The sequence below is a fragment of the Trichoderma gamsii genome, assembly GCF_001481775.2.
Source record: "Trichoderma gamsii strain T6085 chromosome Unknown Scaffold_5.2, whole genome shotgun sequence".
NCBI classification, from domain to species: Eukaryota; Fungi; Ascomycota; class Sordariomycetes; order Hypocreales; family Hypocreaceae; genus Trichoderma; species Trichoderma gamsii.
Genome location: NW_020171342.1, coordinates 990,921 through 1,009,952, shown reverse-complemented (window position 1 = coordinate 1,009,952; position 19,032 = coordinate 990,921). Strand labels below are relative to the sequence as shown.

Below are 19,032 nucleotides of genomic sequence, written 5' to 3'. Positions count from 1 at the left end.
TCATTACGGGGAGAAGACGAGACAAAGTCGTGCCATGATCTTTGCTTCTTTTCTCCCCAGTTGAAAGTGTGGACCTTTTTGAAAAGCTTTTTTTTTTTTCTTTATAGATAAACGGTTGTGTGCTTGTCTGTCCCCGGAATCTTGAATCTTTCTTTCTCCGCATATAACCATTAACCATATAACCTTGATCTCCCATTGCCGTTTGTGTCCTCCGGAGTATTACTATTACTTTTTTTTTTTTTCCATTTCCCAAGTTCCTGTCGTGCATAGTGCTTGATACTGTTTGAAAGTGTTCTATTATATCTTTTTGTACTATACCATCCATCCTTGACTTCACTTAGAGCAGCTAGTCTCTTCAACCACACCAGCTCAGACAATGGCCTTGACTGCCCAACAGGTCAAGCTAGTCAGGGACACCATCCCAGCTCTGACCGAGCATGGAGAGCTCATCGCCAGCACCTTTTACGGCAACATGCTCCGAGCCCATCCCGAGCTCAACGACTACTTCAACACGGTCAACATGGCCAACGGCCGCCAGCCGCGCGCCCTCATCGCCATCATCCTCAGCTTCGCCAACAACATCACGCACATCACCGAGCTGATCCCCAAAATGGAGCGCATGTGCCAGAAGCATTGCTCGCTGGGCATCTTGCCCGAACACTACGACATTGTGGGCAAGTATCTCATTGCCGCCTTTGGAGAGATCCTCGGCCCGGCTATGACTCCTGCGGTGCAGATTGCCTGGAATAAGGCATACTGGGTGCTCGCAAAGATGCTCATCGGGCGAGAGGCCCAGCTGTATCACGACTGGCAGCACTGGCAAGGCTGGCGGCGCTTCCGCGTCCAGCAACGGGTGGAGGAGTCCGACGACGTCTTCTCGTACTATCTGGTTCCCGAGGACGGCAAGCTGCTGCCGTCGTTCATGCCGGGCCAGTACGTCTCGGTGCGTGTCATGGTGCCGGAGATTGGATACTGGCAGAACCGGCAGTATTCCCTGAGCGAGCAGCCCAAACAAGAATACTACCGCATCACCATCAAGCGTGATCGAGGCGCTCAGACGGTCCGCCAGCCAAGCTATCTGTGGTCTTCGTACGGCACGCATCCCGGCGTCGTGTCCAACATGATCATCGACCAGAAGAACGTCGGCGACATCCTCGAGCTCACACACCCCGCGGGCGAATTCTTCCTCGACACCTTCAGCACGGCCAACGCGCCACTCGTGCTGCTCTCCGCCGGCGTGGGCGTCACGCCCATGGTGTCCATCCTCAACGCCGTCATCGAGAAGCAACCCAGCCGACCGATATCCTGGATCCAAGGCTCACGCGACTCTGTCCCCTTTTACCTGCACGTCCGCAAAATCGCCCGCGACAGGCCCAGCATGAAGGTCAACATCTTCAAGACGCAGCTTGCGGACTCGGACCTGGCGGGCATCACGTACGACCACGATGCCAAAATTGATCTTGAAAAGGTGCACAGGCAGGATCTCTGGCTGGAAAACTCGGCCACGGAGTATTTTGTCTGCGGGCCGGAGCAGTTCATGATGGAGATGGCGAGGCGGCTGAGGGAGTTTGGCGTGAGTGGCGATAGGATCAAGCTGGAGCTGTTTAGCACTGGCGATACAGAGTTCCAGGTTGATGCTCTGAGTATTGCTTCGGGACGGTCGTTGGGAGCGCCGAGATCTGGAGTGGCTTCTGGAGCGGCATCTACGAACAGCGGCGGCGATTAGAGAACGATGGACGACGACAAGAGACGATGATGATTATGGGGTGTTTTGCTGTTTCAAGGCGGCAACACAACGCAGATTGCATAGACGTAAAGATATTTCTACACAACAATTAACGCAAGTCAAGGAATGGAACGTAATAGGTCAAATTGGTTGGAGCATAGAGGGTAGATAACTCAGGCAACATGGAAAGGAATCTTGATTGGGATGGATGGATGAATGGATGGATGAATGGATGGTATTGCTTTTTGGAAGAAACTTTTGGAAGTCTGCATTGTTTTACAAGAATGATGGTTAGGCAAAGATGAGCATAAAGACTTGTTTTCATACACGCCATTTCTCCTCCTTTGAAGCATATACGTATTAGAATTGGATAAAACCGACAAGAGACATGGTACATCACTCTTCTGTACCTTATCAGACCATCATGGCCAAGCCTATCTGTGCCAAGCTCCTGCAGTCCCTCTTTGAGAATTCCTCGCAGAATCGCTTATCTAGTCCCACCGCGCGTGGATATAGTCCACAGAGGAGCCGTCACATGCAGCTTGTCCATGTGCCTTGCTTTGCTGCATAGTACACGAGATGTTATACTCAAGCACTGTTGGCTGCTGACCTGTGTAGCTCCTTGTGGCGGTCTAGCTTCTGTCCTCTTTTTCTTCTTCTAGGGCAGCTTTCATGACGAATTCTTCATCCTTGACGGTGGATCTCTGCCGCCGTCCTTAATCAAGCTTGTTCTGGGAGGAGCCGTCACCGTGTCGTCGGGGAAGACTCCCTAGCTGTCGATCTTCCATGAATGGCGCTTCTTTTGGTCCCCTTCGAAATGAGCCCGGCTGGATGGTATCTATCGTTGAGGGGAGTCCCTATGTTCACTCAGCAAGATAAAGCGTGCATAAGCTCTCTGAACGCTTTGAGCACCTGACTTTCTTTTGTAATTTCGTTTCAGTCAGTTATCCGCAACGCAAACCCAGCCATTCTGCACCCACAACCGAGGCAAAGTGTGCTCCTTCGACCATCTCTTCTCCACTTTTGCTCCCCCTAGAGTAGAGTAGCGCAGCATGAGAAAGCCATAGCAATAACAGTTAGAAGCTGAATAGCTCCTGCGTACGCTGGCCAATTACCGCTCCTCCGCCATCACAGTGTGATTCTTCTCGCATCTTGTCTGCACTGCAACTATGCACAACAAGCGAGAAAGAGAATATCAGTCAGCAGGCAAATCCTTCATCGCTCAACGCTGCAGGGGCATTCCATGTTAGTCATTTTGAACCATTGCATTATACGACAAGCGGCGGCTGTAACAGTAGTGGCACAGAAGCCCTACACCATCGATTGGCTCTTAACACCGAGCCATGGCTTGCTTGGCCTTGGCTTTAATCATGAATGGGTGGTGTGTTGCCTCCAAGCTAATTCTGGATCAAACAAGGGTTGCGTTCCGTTCCCCTTCCCACCTCGCATGAATATGACTTGTGATAGTTTGCTTTTCTCCTGCTTTCGTGCATGCGGGCTGGCTCCCAAGCAAAATTTACCGAGCAGACAAGTATGCTATCCTATTGCAGGCATTTGTCTGGGTAGTCGAGTTGCTCTTTTGGGCAATAAGTAGCGCGCTTCGGGCTCTTCGGTTATTAGCTGTTGCTAGGCGTATGTATAAACGGCTCCGAGTCGGAGGAGAAGAGATGCGTGCGGACTTTGCTTTACGCGAGTCGGATGCCTCAGTGCGATGTGTGAAGATGGGCATTGATCTCTTATGCATATCGGCTGGAGGGAGAAGTGAAGCACAGAATGACTCGTAGCAGTACTAGTACGAGCAGAAACGTGAAGCTGTGCGCAGCGACTGAGGCGTGATTCCTCCGGCAGCCACAGCTTAAATCGAGCCGTCAAACACCCAAGACGTTTAGGCTCATACCCGCCCCGAGTAGTCTTGTCGGTAGGGCGAATCTTGGCGCCTTTCGCGGACGCCTCCCGTCAGCACTTTCAGCGCGTCCATCAGCAGCCTAATCACTTCAACTCCATAACGGGTATCGGCAAATCGCTCTGTGCGTTTGAAACCGTCACGATTCGTGCCTAGCAGCAGATTCTAGACTGTCTGTGGGCTGTTCCATGATACGCATCCCTAGCCGGAGATCTACTCCGTGGAAGCCCTGCGAGAAGCACCTTGGCGAAGAGGCAGACGGCGGACGGATAGCTCGCCTCGAGGATGCTAATCATAGGCAGTGCTGCTAGTTTTGGAATACCGCCATCGTAGAAATCTGACGAGTCCCTTTTATCGACTCACGTTGTTGTTGCTATGGTCTTGACAAGGCCGCTGACAGCAAAACGACTACGAGCTTTGCCTGCCTAGCACAAATCCAAGGGCATCCATCCGTTGAAGATTTGCTGCGATTCGCCTTGACCCCTTTTTTTTCCACCTCTTAGAACCTCGTGTCTCTCGCACGCTCTTGCTTTCTCTCTTCTCTCAGTAAACCCGGTCTTGTGTGAATTTCTCTCTTCTTTTCCAATCATACCATGCCTCTCGCCCCTTTGCCTTTGTTTGCTCCCAGCAGGAATGGCTAATTGGACTGGCAAGCAATCGGCAAACTTACCCCGCGTCGCTGTCTCTAATCCTGTCGTCGCATTTTCTTCGCTGGCTTTTCTCGCTTTCATAATTTTTGGGGGGGCCCCAGCCAGGTCCAGGCCTTGGTGCTGATCTGGAAGAAAGCTTTCCAATCCTTGCGCGCGGCCTGAGCGTCGACTGCTTCTCTTTTCCGCCATTTCGCAGGACACCAACCCCGGCCGGTTTTCTCCTCAATTCATCCAAGGACACTTTTTTTCTTTACCGCCACAGTACGTAGCATTTCATCTTCTTTAGCAAGCGATATTGAAAATCTGCCTTTGATATTGGCCTTTTCTTCCTTTTTATAATTTTTAGCATGTCTTGAAATCCGTTTCGTCTTCCTTTTTTTTTTTTTAACCGATTTTTATTTTTCTTTCCTTCTTTTGAGGCTCAACCGTTGTTTTGTAATTCGAAACCGCAGCCACACAAGGCTTGACGGAAGACCAGACGGATTGCCTGCATGGAAGAGCCGGTGAACAACTTGTCTGCCAGCCAGTTTGTCCGCGACTCGCCATGCCACGCAGAGTCAGGAAGACGCCGTGGAGTCGCACAGGGTGCAGCACTTGCAAGCGCCGGAGAAAGAAGTGTGAGTTTTTCGCCCGTTTATTTTAGTTCCAACTCCAAGCTCCAGCCCCCGATCCAAGCTCCAGGCTTAAACTCCGAGCCGACGGGTCTCTTTGGCGAAGGCGTCGACGGCTCTCGCGGGATCTCGTCGGTGTGTATGCCAGACACCAAACAAAGACAGAGAGATGTAGGGACGGAACAATAGACAAAATGACTGACTTTGACCTTTTGAAACTGCAGGTGATGGCCAGAAACCAAAGTAAGTCAATATGCTGTGTCGGAACAGTTGCCAACGGCTCTAGAAAGATTCTAGCCGACTTTGCCGCCCCTACTACGATGATTCTTACGGTTTTGGGCATTTATAAATAGATTTTTTTTTAACCAGGGAAATCCACTAACGACACGGCCTTTGTAGATGTCAGACTTGTCTTCGACTGGGCCTGGAGTGCGTGCAGTTCGACATCTTCTGTCCCATCAACGTCGTCACGCCGACTCGCGATTCTCGGCCGACCAGAGCAGTGACCGACGGCGAGGACCAAGAGGAGTCGAGTCCATCCTCGTCGGGCTCGGCTGATGATGCGGACGTCTCTAGCAATGCGGCGGAGTCGTCGCCATCGTCATCTTCGTCTGTGGCGTTGATCCCGGCATCGACAGCATCAACAACAGTATGGCGGCACTCTGAGCTGATGCTGTTGGACTCCTCCCCGTCATCTTCATCTTCTTCTTCATCACTATCACCGTCATTCGGCCAACAGCAGATCGTCTTCCGCACTCGCGGCAGCGCATCGGCCATGCGGCACGGGCCGTCGATGGCTGGACCTGTGCCATCGCTGTCTGCCTTTTCTTACCTGTCTACGAACCAATACTTTTTCCTGCAGTACTACCTGGAGCGGCTGAGCAACGTGCTGGTCAACGCCAACAGCGATTCCAACCCGCTCAAGTCGCTCATCTTACCGCGCATCGCCTCGTCGAATCTGCTGCTGGACGCCATCTGCGCTACGGCGTCGTTGCACCGGTCCAGCGCATCTGATGCGGATCGATCGGCGTATTCCAATGCGGCGACAAGATACTACGTCCGAGTGCTGTCGGCCGTGCGCGATTTGATCCCCCAAGTGACCAACTCGAGCTCAAAGCTGTTGAAACCGGGCAGCAGCAGCGGTATAATGATGATATCCGAAGGAGAGACAAGTCCTGGGACCAGCAAAGGCAGTAGAAGCAGCAAGAATGGCAACAAAAACAGCAAGAGGAACAGCAACAAAAACTTTAACAAGAATAGCAAGAGCAAGAGCAAGAGCAAGGCGGGCGTCGAGGATGTTGAAATGGCCGAGATGGCCATCTTGGCGTCCATCTTCCTCTGCAAGTATGAGATCATCAAAGACGGCGTGGAGAGCTGGCGCCTCCATTTGAAAGGCATCGAATCGCTTTGCCGGTCACTGAGTGCCGACCAGACGTCTTCCATGGCCCCCACGCTGGCTTATGTTCGCAGTTTGTATGCTACCATGGAACTCTGATAACGATGAATATCAACAGGACTAACAAGGATTTGCAGCATGTCGTATCATAAAAACATTGCGCGCGTTACCGAATATGCGCCGCATTCAATAGACGACGAGTTTGAGCACGAGCCGTTCGAACTTGGCAAGCTTTTTCCCGTAGATCCGTACATGGGTTTCTCCCAGAGTCTCATCATTCTGCTGGGCCGTGTCAGCGATCTGTTGGTGATTAACACGAGAGACGGGCCACACGAGCTGAGGCGAGAAATAGAGACAATGTATGTGAAAACCAAAGCCTCCCACCCTTCTCCTTAACTCTCTGCTTCCCGACTTTTAGAGGTTGTTACTTCCTGGCTGACTTCCTACGTTTCATAGATTAGAGTTGCTTTCCAGGAGAAGCTGGGACGCGGACCGCTTCGCTATCCCCGAAGGCATGGGCATGTCGACGATTGAAAACTCAACCACCATCGCTGAGGCGTATTATTGTGCCGTCATCGCCTGCATCCACGCCGTACTCGAAGTTGTAGCCGAGAGAGAAGCCGCAGCCGCCGTTTCCCCCATGACCATGACTGAGGAACAGTTCCAGTTTGGGTCTCCTCAGTATCAGCCTTCATCACAGGCCTTTATCGACTGGCCATCTCTGCACGCCCTTCTCCCTATGCCTAAAGCCGATGCTCTGACTGAATGCCTTGCCGGCATAGCACGAGTACCGCTTGGAGCCCCGGAAGAAGCCGGTCTTTTGCCACTGCTCTTCATCGTGGCAGTCGAGACGACACGAGAAGATCAGGCACAGGAGGCTCTCGTGAGGGTCGAGGCTCTGGGGTGCCACATTGGATTAGGAAACGTGCAATGTGCGAGCGATTTGCTAAAGCAGGTGTGGTTGAGGCGGTCGACACAGCCGAATTTTCATGATTGGCGAGGGCTATTAGCGCAGCTGCAGTGGGATCTCATCATCACTTGAAAAACTCTTCGGGGTACGTGGAGTTAGTTTCTGTGAAGTGGTCCCCTGATCATCGACTCCATCTCATTGTTTATGACCGGCATGAAAGAGACATGGAATGAACCGGGAGAAGAGACATGTCGCATTTCAATCTAAAATGATGTCTTTTGTTGCTCCTCTTGTGCGTGCTCAATATCTTCGTTTCGGCTTTGTTAGCTCGTTTCTCCTCGGTCTGGGCGTTGACTTCTTCCGCCATCGTTATTTGTTCTAGAGCTGTTTCTGGAGCTCCGTGCTTAATCAGTTTGTGATATCAGCATAGTTTCTCATGGGGCGCAACAGAAACGGAGGATATGGCGTTATGTCGTAGCTGTTGATTGATAGCAAAAATGAAGAAACATTAGCCAAAACCGGCAAATTCCTGAGAATTCCATCACCAAAGGGCGACAAAAACCGGGGTCCTGTCACTGAGCTTTCTCTTAGCTCGACACACTTGGTTGAATGGAGTTTGGTCCACAGAGTTGATCATGGGGAACGGTTAGTGCTGTCTCCACGTGTGATGCCGAGAAAAAGTAGCGCCATTCTGCTTGTTTGTTGACTTCGACAAGTCGTGCAACTGCAAAGACGAACCTAACCAGCAGCAGTAGAAAAAGAACAACCCAAATATATGAAAGAGAAAAGCTGAAAAGGAGATGAATAAGAAGAAAAAGAGTCAGGAAGCCCCCCACAGCGGGATGTTTAGTGCGCGTATCTTTGGCCCAAACGGGTCATAGAAAAGGATGGCGGAGCGCGGCACAGTACAGGTATTTTGGGGAAGCAAAACCTCCGCATTTGTTCGCTGTTGGTTTCTTATTATGGGCGACTGGACAATCAGCTGTGGCTGCTGGCGTGTTATTTCCGGTTTGGGAAGCTCAGGCGTAACTTGTACCTTAGCTGGTGAAGATATGACAGTTGATCTGACTGTGCTATCAGCAGGATATACTTTTTTTCAACCTGTAGCACTGGCTAGTGCCAAGACTAGGACCGCATAGTACGAACAATGGAGCAATGCACCGACTTACGTACTTTGTGTCACAACCGCTGGTGCAGATAAGGCCATGGTTTGTATAAGATGGCGGCTGGCCCCCTTCGCGATCCATTAAGCCCTGGGCACCTGTCACCTTCGGAGGGTTTCTGACCAGTCATATTGGATCTCGGCTTCGTTACAGGCTGGAGCGGCATATGAGACATCCTTGCTGAACAATACCTGAACGCCTTAGTCTAAGCACAGGGGGTAGAGTAAGTATTAGGCATTATTCATAACCACATCTCATACACCATTGATCATGCATCATGCTGAGGGTACAAGGATAGAGAGAAGTAAAGGGAAAAAGAATGGGAGAGAACATACCTCGAGAGAATCCCGTCACAATGCCTCACCACCATCCCTTCGATCCCATCCGCCCAGACGAAATCTCTCTCGCCACAGCCATCCTCAAAGCCTCCCTCCCCGGCATCAACCTCCGCTTCAAAGTCATCGATGTCAAGGAACCCATCAAGAAGGATGTCATCCCCTATATTGAGGCCGAGCGGACAGGCCAGCCACTCCCCCCACCACCGCCACGCCTGCTGTACAGCTACTTGCACCGGCTGGACACCCATGCCTTCCTCAAGGCCGTCATCAACGTAGACACCAAGGCCGTCATCTCCCTCAAGGAGCTGCCAAGCCATATCCAGGGCCCGGTTGACATCGACGAGATGATTGGCCTGGAGACGGTCTGCCTGCAGCACCCCCGAGTCATTGAGGAGATCGCCAAGCTGCAACTGCCGGAGGGAGTTACCGTCTGCACGGACCCGTGGATCTACGGCACCGACGACGAGAACGAGCACCGCCGCCTGGTGCAGTTCTACATGTTTATCGTGCCCGTGGACCATCCACAGTCGAACCACTATTCGCTGCCGTGTGCCTTTTCTCCGGTGCTGGACGCCAACACCAGCGAGCTCGTCCGCATTGACTATCTGCCCACGGGGGGCGACCACAGCACCACTGAGACGCAGCCGTGGAAGCCGGTCAAAGCCGTTGAATACGCTCACGACCTCATTGAAACTCCGTTGCGACAGGATCTCAAGCCATTGATTGTGCAGCAGCCCGAGGGTCCTTCATTTTCTCTGGATGGCCAGCTCGTCCAGTGGCAGAAATGGCGGTTCCGCGTCGGCTTCAACTACCGCGAAGGCCTGGTGCTGTACAACCTGACCTTTGACGGCCGGAATGTCTTCTACCGCCTGTCACTGTCCGAGATGACGGTGCCGTACGGTGATCCACGACGGCCTTTCCACCGTAAGCAGGCCTTTGACGTGGGGGACGTTGGTTTGGGCATCACCTGCAACCAGCTCAGCCTGGGCTGCGACTGTCTGGGCCACATCAAGTACTTTGACGGCTTCCGCATCGACTCCCAGGGCCGACCGGTGCATCTTCAGAATGTCATCTGCCTCCACGAGCAAGATGCCGGCATCCTGCACAAGCACACCAACTATCGCAACGGCCAAGCCACCGTTGTGCGAAACCGACAGCTGGTGGTGCAAATGATCTGCACCGTGTCCAACTACGAGTACATCTTTGCCTGGGTGCTGGACCAAGTAGGTGGCGTCGAGTTCGAGATTCGTGCCACGGGCATCTTGTCTACCATCCCCATTGACGACGACAAAGGTCTGGATCTGCCCTTTTCGACCCCCGTGGGCCCTGGCGTCTCAGCGCCATTTCACCAGCACATCTTCAACCTGCGAATCGACCCGGCCATTGACGGCTTCAACAACACGGTGTTGTACGAGGACAGCGTGCCGCTGGTGCCTGAGGAGCATGGCATAGACGATCCCTACGGCGTTGGATACGTGGCCAGAACAACAGTGCTCGACCGCGCAGGCTTTGCCGACACGGATGTTGAGCTCGGACGAGTCTTCAAGATCCGCAACGACAGCGTCATCAACGGCATCAGCCGCAAGCCCGTCGCCTACAAGGTGCAGACGGTGGCCAGTCAGCGCATGATCATGTCGTCCCGCTCGTTCAACGCCCGCCGTGCGCGCTTCCACGAGCACCCCGTCTGGGTGACTCGCTACCAGGACGACGAGCTCTTTGCCGCTGGCGAGTTCACCAACCAGAGCCGTGAGAGCACCGGTGTGGACAAGTGGGCGGCACGAGGCGATGATATTCTGGACAAAGACGTGGTGTTTTGGCACACGTTTGCGCTGACGCATAACCCGAGGACTGAAGACTTTCCCGTGATGCCTGTCGAGAAGCTGAGCGTGCACTTTAAGCCAAGTGGGTTTCACGAGAAGAATCCGGCCTTGGATGTGCCAAGTTCGCAGCAGGCAGTGAACAAGTCGACATTGGTGGAGGAGACGGCAAAAGCCGCGTGCTGTAATTAGACGGCGAGCAGGTCTCTTGTTTACAGTAACACGAAAAATCAGTAACACGTAAAATTGATTGGCTAAGAATCTCAAGCTTTGAATGCGTGACCGTGGTAGTGGGATGATCTTGGATGACACTGACAGCCTTTTACTTTTCTGCCTTTGACTCAGCTGCCATCTTTGTTTAGCTGGCGCCGCACCGTAAGAGCAATGATGTTGATGGGAAATCACGACAAATATACCACAACGTGTCTGAAGAGATCAGTCTCCTGATTACCAGATGGAAAGTGCCTATCAAGTCAGTAGCCTACCATGCACAGAGACAGTAAATGAGCAAACCATTGAATATGCTATATTACCCTAAGGCGCCCGATGGCATTGTCATAGAGGCAAAATTGTACGACAAGTTTTCAACCAGAATCTCTTCCTTCGTCTTGGCAAGACAAACTTCCCAAATGGTATTCATACCATGGCAGTGAAAGTGCCAAGCTGGTCGTTCTTTGTCGACCACAAACGCTATGGGGTCTACCGCTGATTGTGTATAGGTGGTCTGACGGATGCTGTTACCATTAGCACGCAGTATGCCAATGGAGTGTAAGAGTAGACCGACTTACCGCGTAATGAACACATGTATATGCCCCATCGACATAATAAGCGGCTGAAGCAGAACTAGAATTGGGAGGAGGCTCTACTGTAATCGGGTTAAGACGAGAATGATTTATCAAAAGAGTCAGTCCTTAAAAAAGGTGGACGCTGTGCTGCCACTGCTGGTCTCGTGTTCTCCGTTACGAATGAACCAGCTCAGTTATGGTAGGGCCGGCCTTAGTCGTAGGCGCAGCATCTCTTGTTACAACTGGGCTGCCCGTTTCAGAAATGCTAATCTGTCTCGAAAGTTCCTTTCTCTTGGGCTGAGCACGCTTGATGGGGGATTTTTCGAGCTCGTCATCACTAAATTTGTAGATTGTGAGTGGCCTTGTATGAAGATGCTCGTATTGGGCGGTACAAAAGGTAAATACAGAGAAAGAATAGGACATGGGAAAAGAGAAATGGTGGGACATACCTTCGTGCGCCGCCCCGTTTTCTGGTGACGTTTCTCCCTCAAACAGAATGCAAGAGGCTCACCAGAGCAGTCACTAGAGGCAATCCCTTGCAGAAACTGTTACCAGAAAATACCTTGGCGCGCGAAAAGTATAGAAAACAGAATATGTACGGAGGAGAGGAAAGAGGAGTGAGGAGCAGGAAGCCTGAAATGAAGGTTCGATATCACAATGTCACGTGGCGTTTCTTCAGTTTGCCAACGCCACTGTCGACTTCACAGAGAAATCTGTCTTTGAGATAGCCCAGACGGTACGCAAGGCTTGAGTTGAGATGAGGTTGGTATGAAGGGCGTTGGAAGGAACCACACAAGGTCTCCTAGGTTATCTAATCACATTCATGTAGCAATCTAGCCTACAACACATCTGTAGTTTAGTTCTCTACATTCTGCATGTTCCCCTTAATAGCAGATAGCTGATAATACGACTATATTCCACTCTGTCGTTCTATTCATCTCTCAACAGGTTATGAGCCTATGTGCTCTCACGATCTGACGAGACAGCGCCTAAGCAATTGTTAGCCAGCGCTCAATTGCTCCTAATTCCTCGATGTCATTCTTCGACCTCCTCGACCAACGATAACTTGTTCAACCTCACCTTAACACATCTCAAGCTCAATACAGTCGGCAGAATGAGAAAGAAAAAAAATTCCTATCTCTCCAAGGCCGATCCGTCGAGTTTGCAGATGTTTGGAACATTGTCGCTGCTGACGTCAAGAAGCCGACGGAGGCAGACCGTATCACTCCAGGATACATGACTGCATTTTGAAAAAGGAAGAAATTGAACGAGTGGAGCCTAGAATGGTTACCGGTGGATTCTTTTTCAGAGAGTATGCTTTTTCTGGGATACTATTTGAGCATTTTGTTGGTACTACGATACAGCCCATGTCATCCGCAAGGCCTGGGAAGTTGTTGGGGTCAGATCCTAGAAACATCCACGTAGTCAGTGGATTGATTTATGGGATATTCTGGTAGCGATATACTTAGATACTACGCGTTTTGGTAACACAACAGCATCCTACTGAGACACTTCATTGTACTACTACTATTGCCACCATTGGTCAAGATTATCGTAACTTTCTTCTATTCACTTTCGAGAAAAGCAACGGTGGAGATGCTCTGGGCCTACGAGACCAAAGGGTCGCCTACCATCGCCGTAAGTCATTCCACCTGAATCTTGAGGCAACCATTAGCTAATATCGCCTCAAATAAACGTTAAGATGGTAGTAGTTGATCCAAGAAAGGGCCTTTGGTCGTTCTAGTCAATACTGAATTAGCCACATGCCACTAGTACCGTAGTGATAGGCTGGTAGCATGTATAAAAGAAGGATCAAAGATTGGAATTCTCTTTGAAGGTTTCTATGAGAGGAGTATTAGAAGAGCCAGTTGAAGGGATCTAGCTACATGTACTCTGGGGCTCTAGATGATGCTGCACGCTCGGTTTGGGTAATGCGATTGCTCAGCTCGCGTCGAAAACCTAAGCTGATGCACTGTTTCTCATTATCTTGGGGAATAAATTTGAGTTGGGTGAGTTCTAGATAATATAACCGAGATCAGCTGGTATTTCCATTGACACTACTAATTTATCCTTGAGCAAATATGTCCATCACATCCAATATCCTCTACTTGGCAAGCAAAGCTTTCTCAATCGTCTTTGACGCCTGCAGCACCATTCTCTCATGGTACCGCTTTCCGACAACCTGAATTCCAATCGGCAATCCCTCCGCGTCCTCCGCGCTGTAAATCTCCCAGTAGTGTTTCTCCAAATCGTTCTTGGGCGTGTACTCGCCCCTGAGCTCGGCAGTACTCACGCCTCCTACAAGCTTGGCCGCTGGCATCGCCACAGCCGGATACTGCAGCAAATTCCAGATGGACGTGTAGCCCCAGTATCGTGTAGCTCCGTGAGGACCAGCCACGCTCGGGTATATCGGCGCCAGCACGACATCGACGTCGAACTGGTTCCAGTGGTCGCTATAGGCCTGGCGGTAGGCGTCGCGCGCTTCCTTGAGGCCCTCTGGCGACGAGGCAACAGACTTTCGGCCCTTTTGGCACTCGTTGATGATCCATTCCGTCAGGGGCAGCACAGCCTCGCCGCCCTTTTCGCAAATGGCGCGGATATTGGCACCGCCGTCTTCAAAGTAGTTTGCCGCAATGATTTCCCAGCCCTTAGCATGGTCCATGGGCGAAAACGTCGTGACCTGGACATCGATTGCCTGTCGCAGTTTGTCGGCAACTTTTTGCAGAACGGCTCGCACAGGGGGCAGGGGAGACACTACGCCGTCGTCGAGCAGGAGGCCGACCTTGAGCGGGCGAGTCTCGTCCAGTTGGCGACCCATGGAGGACGAGAAGATGCTGCCCGGGATGAGGGAGACGTCTTCGATCCAGGGGAGGGTGGACGAGTAGGCCTTGCAGAAGAGCTCGATATCACGAAGTGAGCGGGCAAAGGGGCCAAGAGTGCCGGCGATGGAGTCGTGGCCAGGGGTTGGGACGGTGACGCCAATGCCGCTGAAGCGATCTGGACTTGGCACAAAGCCGTAGAGCTATCATTTGCCTTGTTAGCATACTGTACCGTATCTTTATGGTATTCATGAAGCCTCCTTCAACTTACACCGTTATGGGCGGCTGGTTGGCGAATCGAGCCTCCAATATCGCCTCCAATGCCCAGCACCGACGCATTCATGCCCATCAGCGCCGCCTCTCCGCCCGTGCTTCCTCCCGCCGTCAACTGGCGATTTCTGGGATTCACCGTCGTGCCGTAGATGTTGTTAGACGTCTCTAGGTGCATGCCGGCCTGGGGCTGGTTTGTGCGCGCAAAGACTACAGCGCCCAGCTTGCGAAAGGTCTTGACAATGGCGGCATCGTCCTTGCTGGTGTTGTTAATCCAGGTGACGAAGCCCGCGTTTGTCAGGTGCGATTTGACGCCGATCTGGTTCTTGAGCGAGAGGGGGATGCCGTGCAGGGGGCCCATGAGGCGGCCGGTCATGGCGAGATGCTGGTCACAGGCTTCGGCATCGTAGATGGCTTCGGGGAGGAGCTCAGTGAGGCAGTTTGTCTTGATTTTTAAAACTAAAGGTCAGCCTTTGATTTACTTGTTGCTGGCAAAAGAAAAGAAATGATGGTCAAAGACAGAAAATGGGTGTGATATGACATGCAAAAAAGCAAAAAAAAAACAGCACCAAAGTTCAAGACGTACACATTGCTGCGCAATTGTTGCCCGCTTTCGAAACGCCGACAGCAGCTCAGCCGCGGTGATCTTCTTCGCCGCCAGCATCTCCAGCAGCGCCGTGGCATCGTAGTCCTCTGTCAGCTGCAGCTCCGCGTCCGTCATCAAGTCGCTGGACCGCGGCACAGACGTGACATCTTGCGGCAGCGACGTGATCTGCGAGAGCGAAAACAGCACGCTCTTCTCGAGGGAGCCATCGCGCAGCGAAATGGCGAGGCGGATGTTGTCCTGAGATCCAGTCATGGCGAGGCTGAACGAGAATGACGATGTTGGGTTAGCATTACTGTTGGCTGTTTACAAATAAATAAGGAAAGGTAGAGAAAAAAAAGAAAAGGGAAAGGGAAAGGAAGTGGGAAAAAGAAAAGGCCGTACCTTGCATGGACTGTCAACTGCAATGTTATGCTGCTGTCAGTTGCCCCTCAGCTCTTCTGCTTTGACAGCGACAGTATCATCACCACCCTCGTTCTACATCCCACTTCACCCCTCAGTCCCCCAAAAATGGCAGCAAAACAGCTACCTAATCAAAGTGGATCGATGCCCAACATGCCTATACCAGAAACACCTTACGGGGCAGCGAAGGAAAAGTAGCATCGCATATCGAATATCTAATGGGGAAACTTGCTTCAATCCCCTAGCACGTTATGTTGCCTCGTTGGGCATAGATCATCCTGCCGGTACTTCAAGCCGGTAGCCTAGCTCAAGACCCTATTGAGCTTTCATTCATCTCTCTTTTGTCAGCTCTGCTTGGCTGCAATATCCTAAACTCCGCTGGGACTAGAAACGAAACGAGTCTCTGATCACGGAACGGCTCGTAAAAGGCTCTTCTCGCGGCGTGCGGGGTAGGTGGATTTTAGACAGAGGCTAGCTAGTCAGGGATTTGCTTCTTCATTCGTGGGAAACTCGCTCGGTTCAATGGAGTACAGGGAAGGGGAACTGTGGCCAAAATGAGACTCGCAAATGGCCTGATGTGACTGTTACAGCGAAATGGGAAGCCAAGCCTGCGGTCCGGATGCGACGGGGATTGCATCAACACCACTAGAAATTGGTCTGTTGGTCGTTGGCAAATTTACAAGTTGGAAAAACATGTCAGCATCGTTCATCTTCAGACAGACAAAAGCTTCTCATTCTATAAGTTCCGATTCGAAAACAAAATGTCATGTCAAACCAGTATACAAAAAAAACATTACTATAAGATAATATATATGTGTGTGTAATCGTCCAAAAAGACAGCAACTTCCATAATTCCAGGCTTGCTTCATACAACGTAAAAAATAAATCATAAGCGGAACGTATCGCTCTACTCCTTTTGTGAGCCTGCGGACTCGCTCGGGTCGACACCCTTTTCATGAACTTGCTCGTTAACCTGTTCGTGGTGCTCTTCAATCACTTCCTCAAACGCCTCGGGGATCACGACGCCCTCTTCTTGTCCGTACCGCGTGTCTGTTGTGTACAAGGAGATGGCAACCATGGTGAAGCACAAGCCAACAATCATCATGCCAAAGTACGCGCCCGCCTCTCGGATAAACTGCACGCTGTGTGTGTCGATTCCAAACGCCGTGGCCGTACCGAATGCCTGGAAGCCCTTGAAATAACCGCTGTATCGTGCCAAAACGTGCGGCTCGTTGGAAAAGGTGCTGTAGGTCCAGTGGTGGAAGTTCTGGAAGATGGGATAGCAGGCTCCGAAGAAGATGTAGATGACAAAAGGTCCAGCAAACTTTGACGTCTCGGTCCAGTCAACCGCTCGGGGCGTCAGGTTGCGGTTGATGTCGTTGACGGAGAGGAACGAAACCATGGCGATCCAGGTTCCTCCAATGATGACGGCGACAAAGGCTCCGGCAACATAGGCTCGCTGACGACGCGAGCCAAACATCTTGGCATCGCAGATCCATGCAATGGCGAGGGCTCCCAGAACTTGGAAGATCCAGTAGCAAAACTATCATTGATGTTAGCATTGACAGTGTAAGACGGGGATATAAGAAGGTTGCACTTACGTTGGCAAGAGATCGTGTTCTAGCATTAAAGTACCACGCGTTGAAAGCTCCCGTCAGTGACAAGTACATCTCGCTGCTGTAGATGGACAATGTGATGAGCGCCATCTTGGGTTCCAGCAGAGTCATGCCGAGTGCCTTGAGCTCCTGATACCATGGAAGAGGTGTAAATGACGCAATGGGGCGGCCGTCATTACGTCGGATCTTCGACGGGTCCAAAAGCAAGCCAGCGATCAGGAGACCGGCGCACTCAAGGCAGATGAAGACGGTATAGACGGATGAAGGCACACCAGAGACGGAGGTGTTGTTGACAGTGACGCCCAGAACGATGGCTGTGTGAAAATGTTTGCCGTCAGCAATTATTCACCTCAGAGGGTGTATAGAGACAAAGAACATACCAGCTCCAACAATCGAACCCGATGCATTGAGAACCCACGACGTCGCAATGTACTTTCCCTTTTCGGCCTCGGTAGGATAGCATGTGGTAATGTAGCCTATACATCAGGGATATTGCGTTAGTATTATCGAAACAACATTCGCAAGTCCTTGTTAGATGGACATACCTTGAGTAGACCAGAGAAGACCCGCGGAGAGACCCAACCAAGTACCGCCAAACAGAACAAACCAGCTGCCTTGGCCCTTGTCAATCCACCTATGCGTATCCCAGGATTAGCCTCTAGAAGTTCAATCTTCGAGTATTAGACGGAAATAGACATACCATAGAGATCCCGCGTACATTGGGTACCCCGTGGCACCAATCATCAGTGCCCATCGCGGTCCAATCTTGTTGATGATGCTGCCGCCCAGAATACCCGACGCGCCGAACAAGCAGTAGAGAATGACGTTTGCCTGGTTGACGATGCCGATCAGCTGCGGCTGCTTGCCTCCTGCGCCAAGGCCCGTGATGGCGAGATATGTGCCCGGGTTGCAGAAGAGGACGAAACCCATGATGATGGTCTGGACGTATGGCCTACGAGATAGAGAGAAAGTTAGTGGAATGAAGAAACAGGCGCTGAAGATGCTGGTTCAAACGCACGAGTTGTATCGCCATGTCGACAGACGCTGGTGTTGCGGCTGCGGCTGCGCCTCTGCAACGGCAACCTCATCCTTTGCACCGTCCATGGTTGGCTGGAATGGAATGGACAGAGCAAATACAGAGAGAGGTTCAAGCTCCGATGGTGTTGATGCTGAACTCAATCAACCCTATCCAAGCAGCAAAGAGATAAGGAGATAAGAAAAGGGAAGACGAGGCAAGGGAGAGGAAACTCCAAATCCAGCGGGCCACCCGTATGATAAATGATTCTCTTGACGGCTCTCGCACGCCTGTTCTCTCGTTCCAATAGGCACTTCGTATTATGCCCGCCACGCTTCCAAGAACGCAAACCTCAGCGCAAGGCACCCAGGCAAATATAGCTACACCACAAACGATGGAGAGAAAAAAAAGAAACCAGTCAGTTTTCGCCAAAGGCGGCCGCGGGTTGATGCAAACTCACCCTCCCTGTCGGGTTCTTCTCCGCCATCTTCTACCCTCCCAGAAGAGAGAAAAAAATAGCGTTAAACTCTTCTTGGGAGGGTCCAGCGTATCTTTACCCTTGAAAGGGGGCAATGGGAAGAAAAAGAAGAAGCGGACACCAAACAGGGGTTTGCCTTGGCCTTGTCTTGTCTCTTGTGCTTGTCTCGCTGCTGGCCTGTGACTCCAACTGACAGGGCAAAAAAACGTGCTAAAATTGCGCGGGCTGGCGGCGAGCTGTTCTGTGGGCGGCGGGGAATTACCGATTCGTCCAGTGGGCCGACATGGATTTGATGGTGGTTTGGATTGGTTTCTGCATGTTGGTTGCTGTTTGGTTGCTGTCTTGGGAATCGGCATGTCAAAATAAACTGAAATGCCGGCACGTCAGGTGGATAAGACGAAAGTGACAGGCTACATGTACTTGTCAATACGATAATTTGTTTGCTGATGCGTCACCAGCTTTTCTCACAGCCATCGTCGAGTCTCGAACCCACCAGACCATACATGTACTCTGCTTTCTGCCGCAGAGA

General features: G+C 51.5%; 4 protein-coding genes across 4 annotated transcripts; 3 read left to right on the top strand and 1 right to left on the bottom strand.

Annotated features, from left to right (window-relative positions):
• Nucleotides 1-376: 376 nt before the first annotated feature.
• Nucleotides 377-1,726, top strand: TGAM01_v202222 (nitric oxide dioxygenase; the record flags this gene model as incomplete). Its single annotated transcript, XM_018800438.1, has 1 exon — nucleotides 377-1,726. One exon carries the CDS (start codon nucleotides 377-379, stop codon nucleotides 1,724-1,726), a length of 1,350 nt encoding a protein of 449 aa, XP_018666580.1.
• A 3,358-nt stretch (nucleotides 1,727-5,084) lies between these two features.
• TGAM01_v202221 (hypothetical protein) lies at nucleotides 5,085-7,328 on the top strand (the record flags this gene model as incomplete). The annotated part of the gene is made up of 4 exons (XM_024548951.1): nucleotides 5,085-5,137; nucleotides 5,290-6,363; nucleotides 6,424-6,645; nucleotides 6,743-7,328. The coding sequence occupies 4 exons, from the start codon at nucleotides 5,085-5,087 to the stop codon at nucleotides 7,326-7,328; spliced, it is 1,935 nt and encodes a 644-aa protein (XP_024406354.1).
• A 1,386-nt stretch (nucleotides 7,329-8,714) lies between these two features.
• On the top strand, nucleotides 8,715-10,706 carry TGAM01_v202220 (primary-amine oxidase; the record flags this gene model as incomplete). Its single annotated transcript, XM_018800436.2, has 1 exon — nucleotides 8,715-10,706. One exon carries the CDS (start codon nucleotides 8,715-8,717, stop codon nucleotides 10,704-10,706), a length of 1,992 nt encoding a protein of 663 aa, XP_018666578.2.
• Nucleotides 10,707-13,403: 2,697 nt separating this feature from the next.
• On the bottom strand, nucleotides 13,404-15,247 carry TGAM01_v202219 (hypothetical protein; the record flags this gene model as incomplete). The annotated part of the gene is made up of 3 exons (XM_018800435.1): nucleotides 13,404-14,321; nucleotides 14,390-14,833; nucleotides 14,975-15,247. The coding sequence occupies 3 exons, from the start codon at nucleotides 15,245-15,247 to the stop codon at nucleotides 13,404-13,406; spliced, it is 1,635 nt and encodes a 544-aa protein (XP_018666577.1).
• Between the last annotated feature and the right edge of the window lie 3,785 nt (nucleotides 15,248-19,032).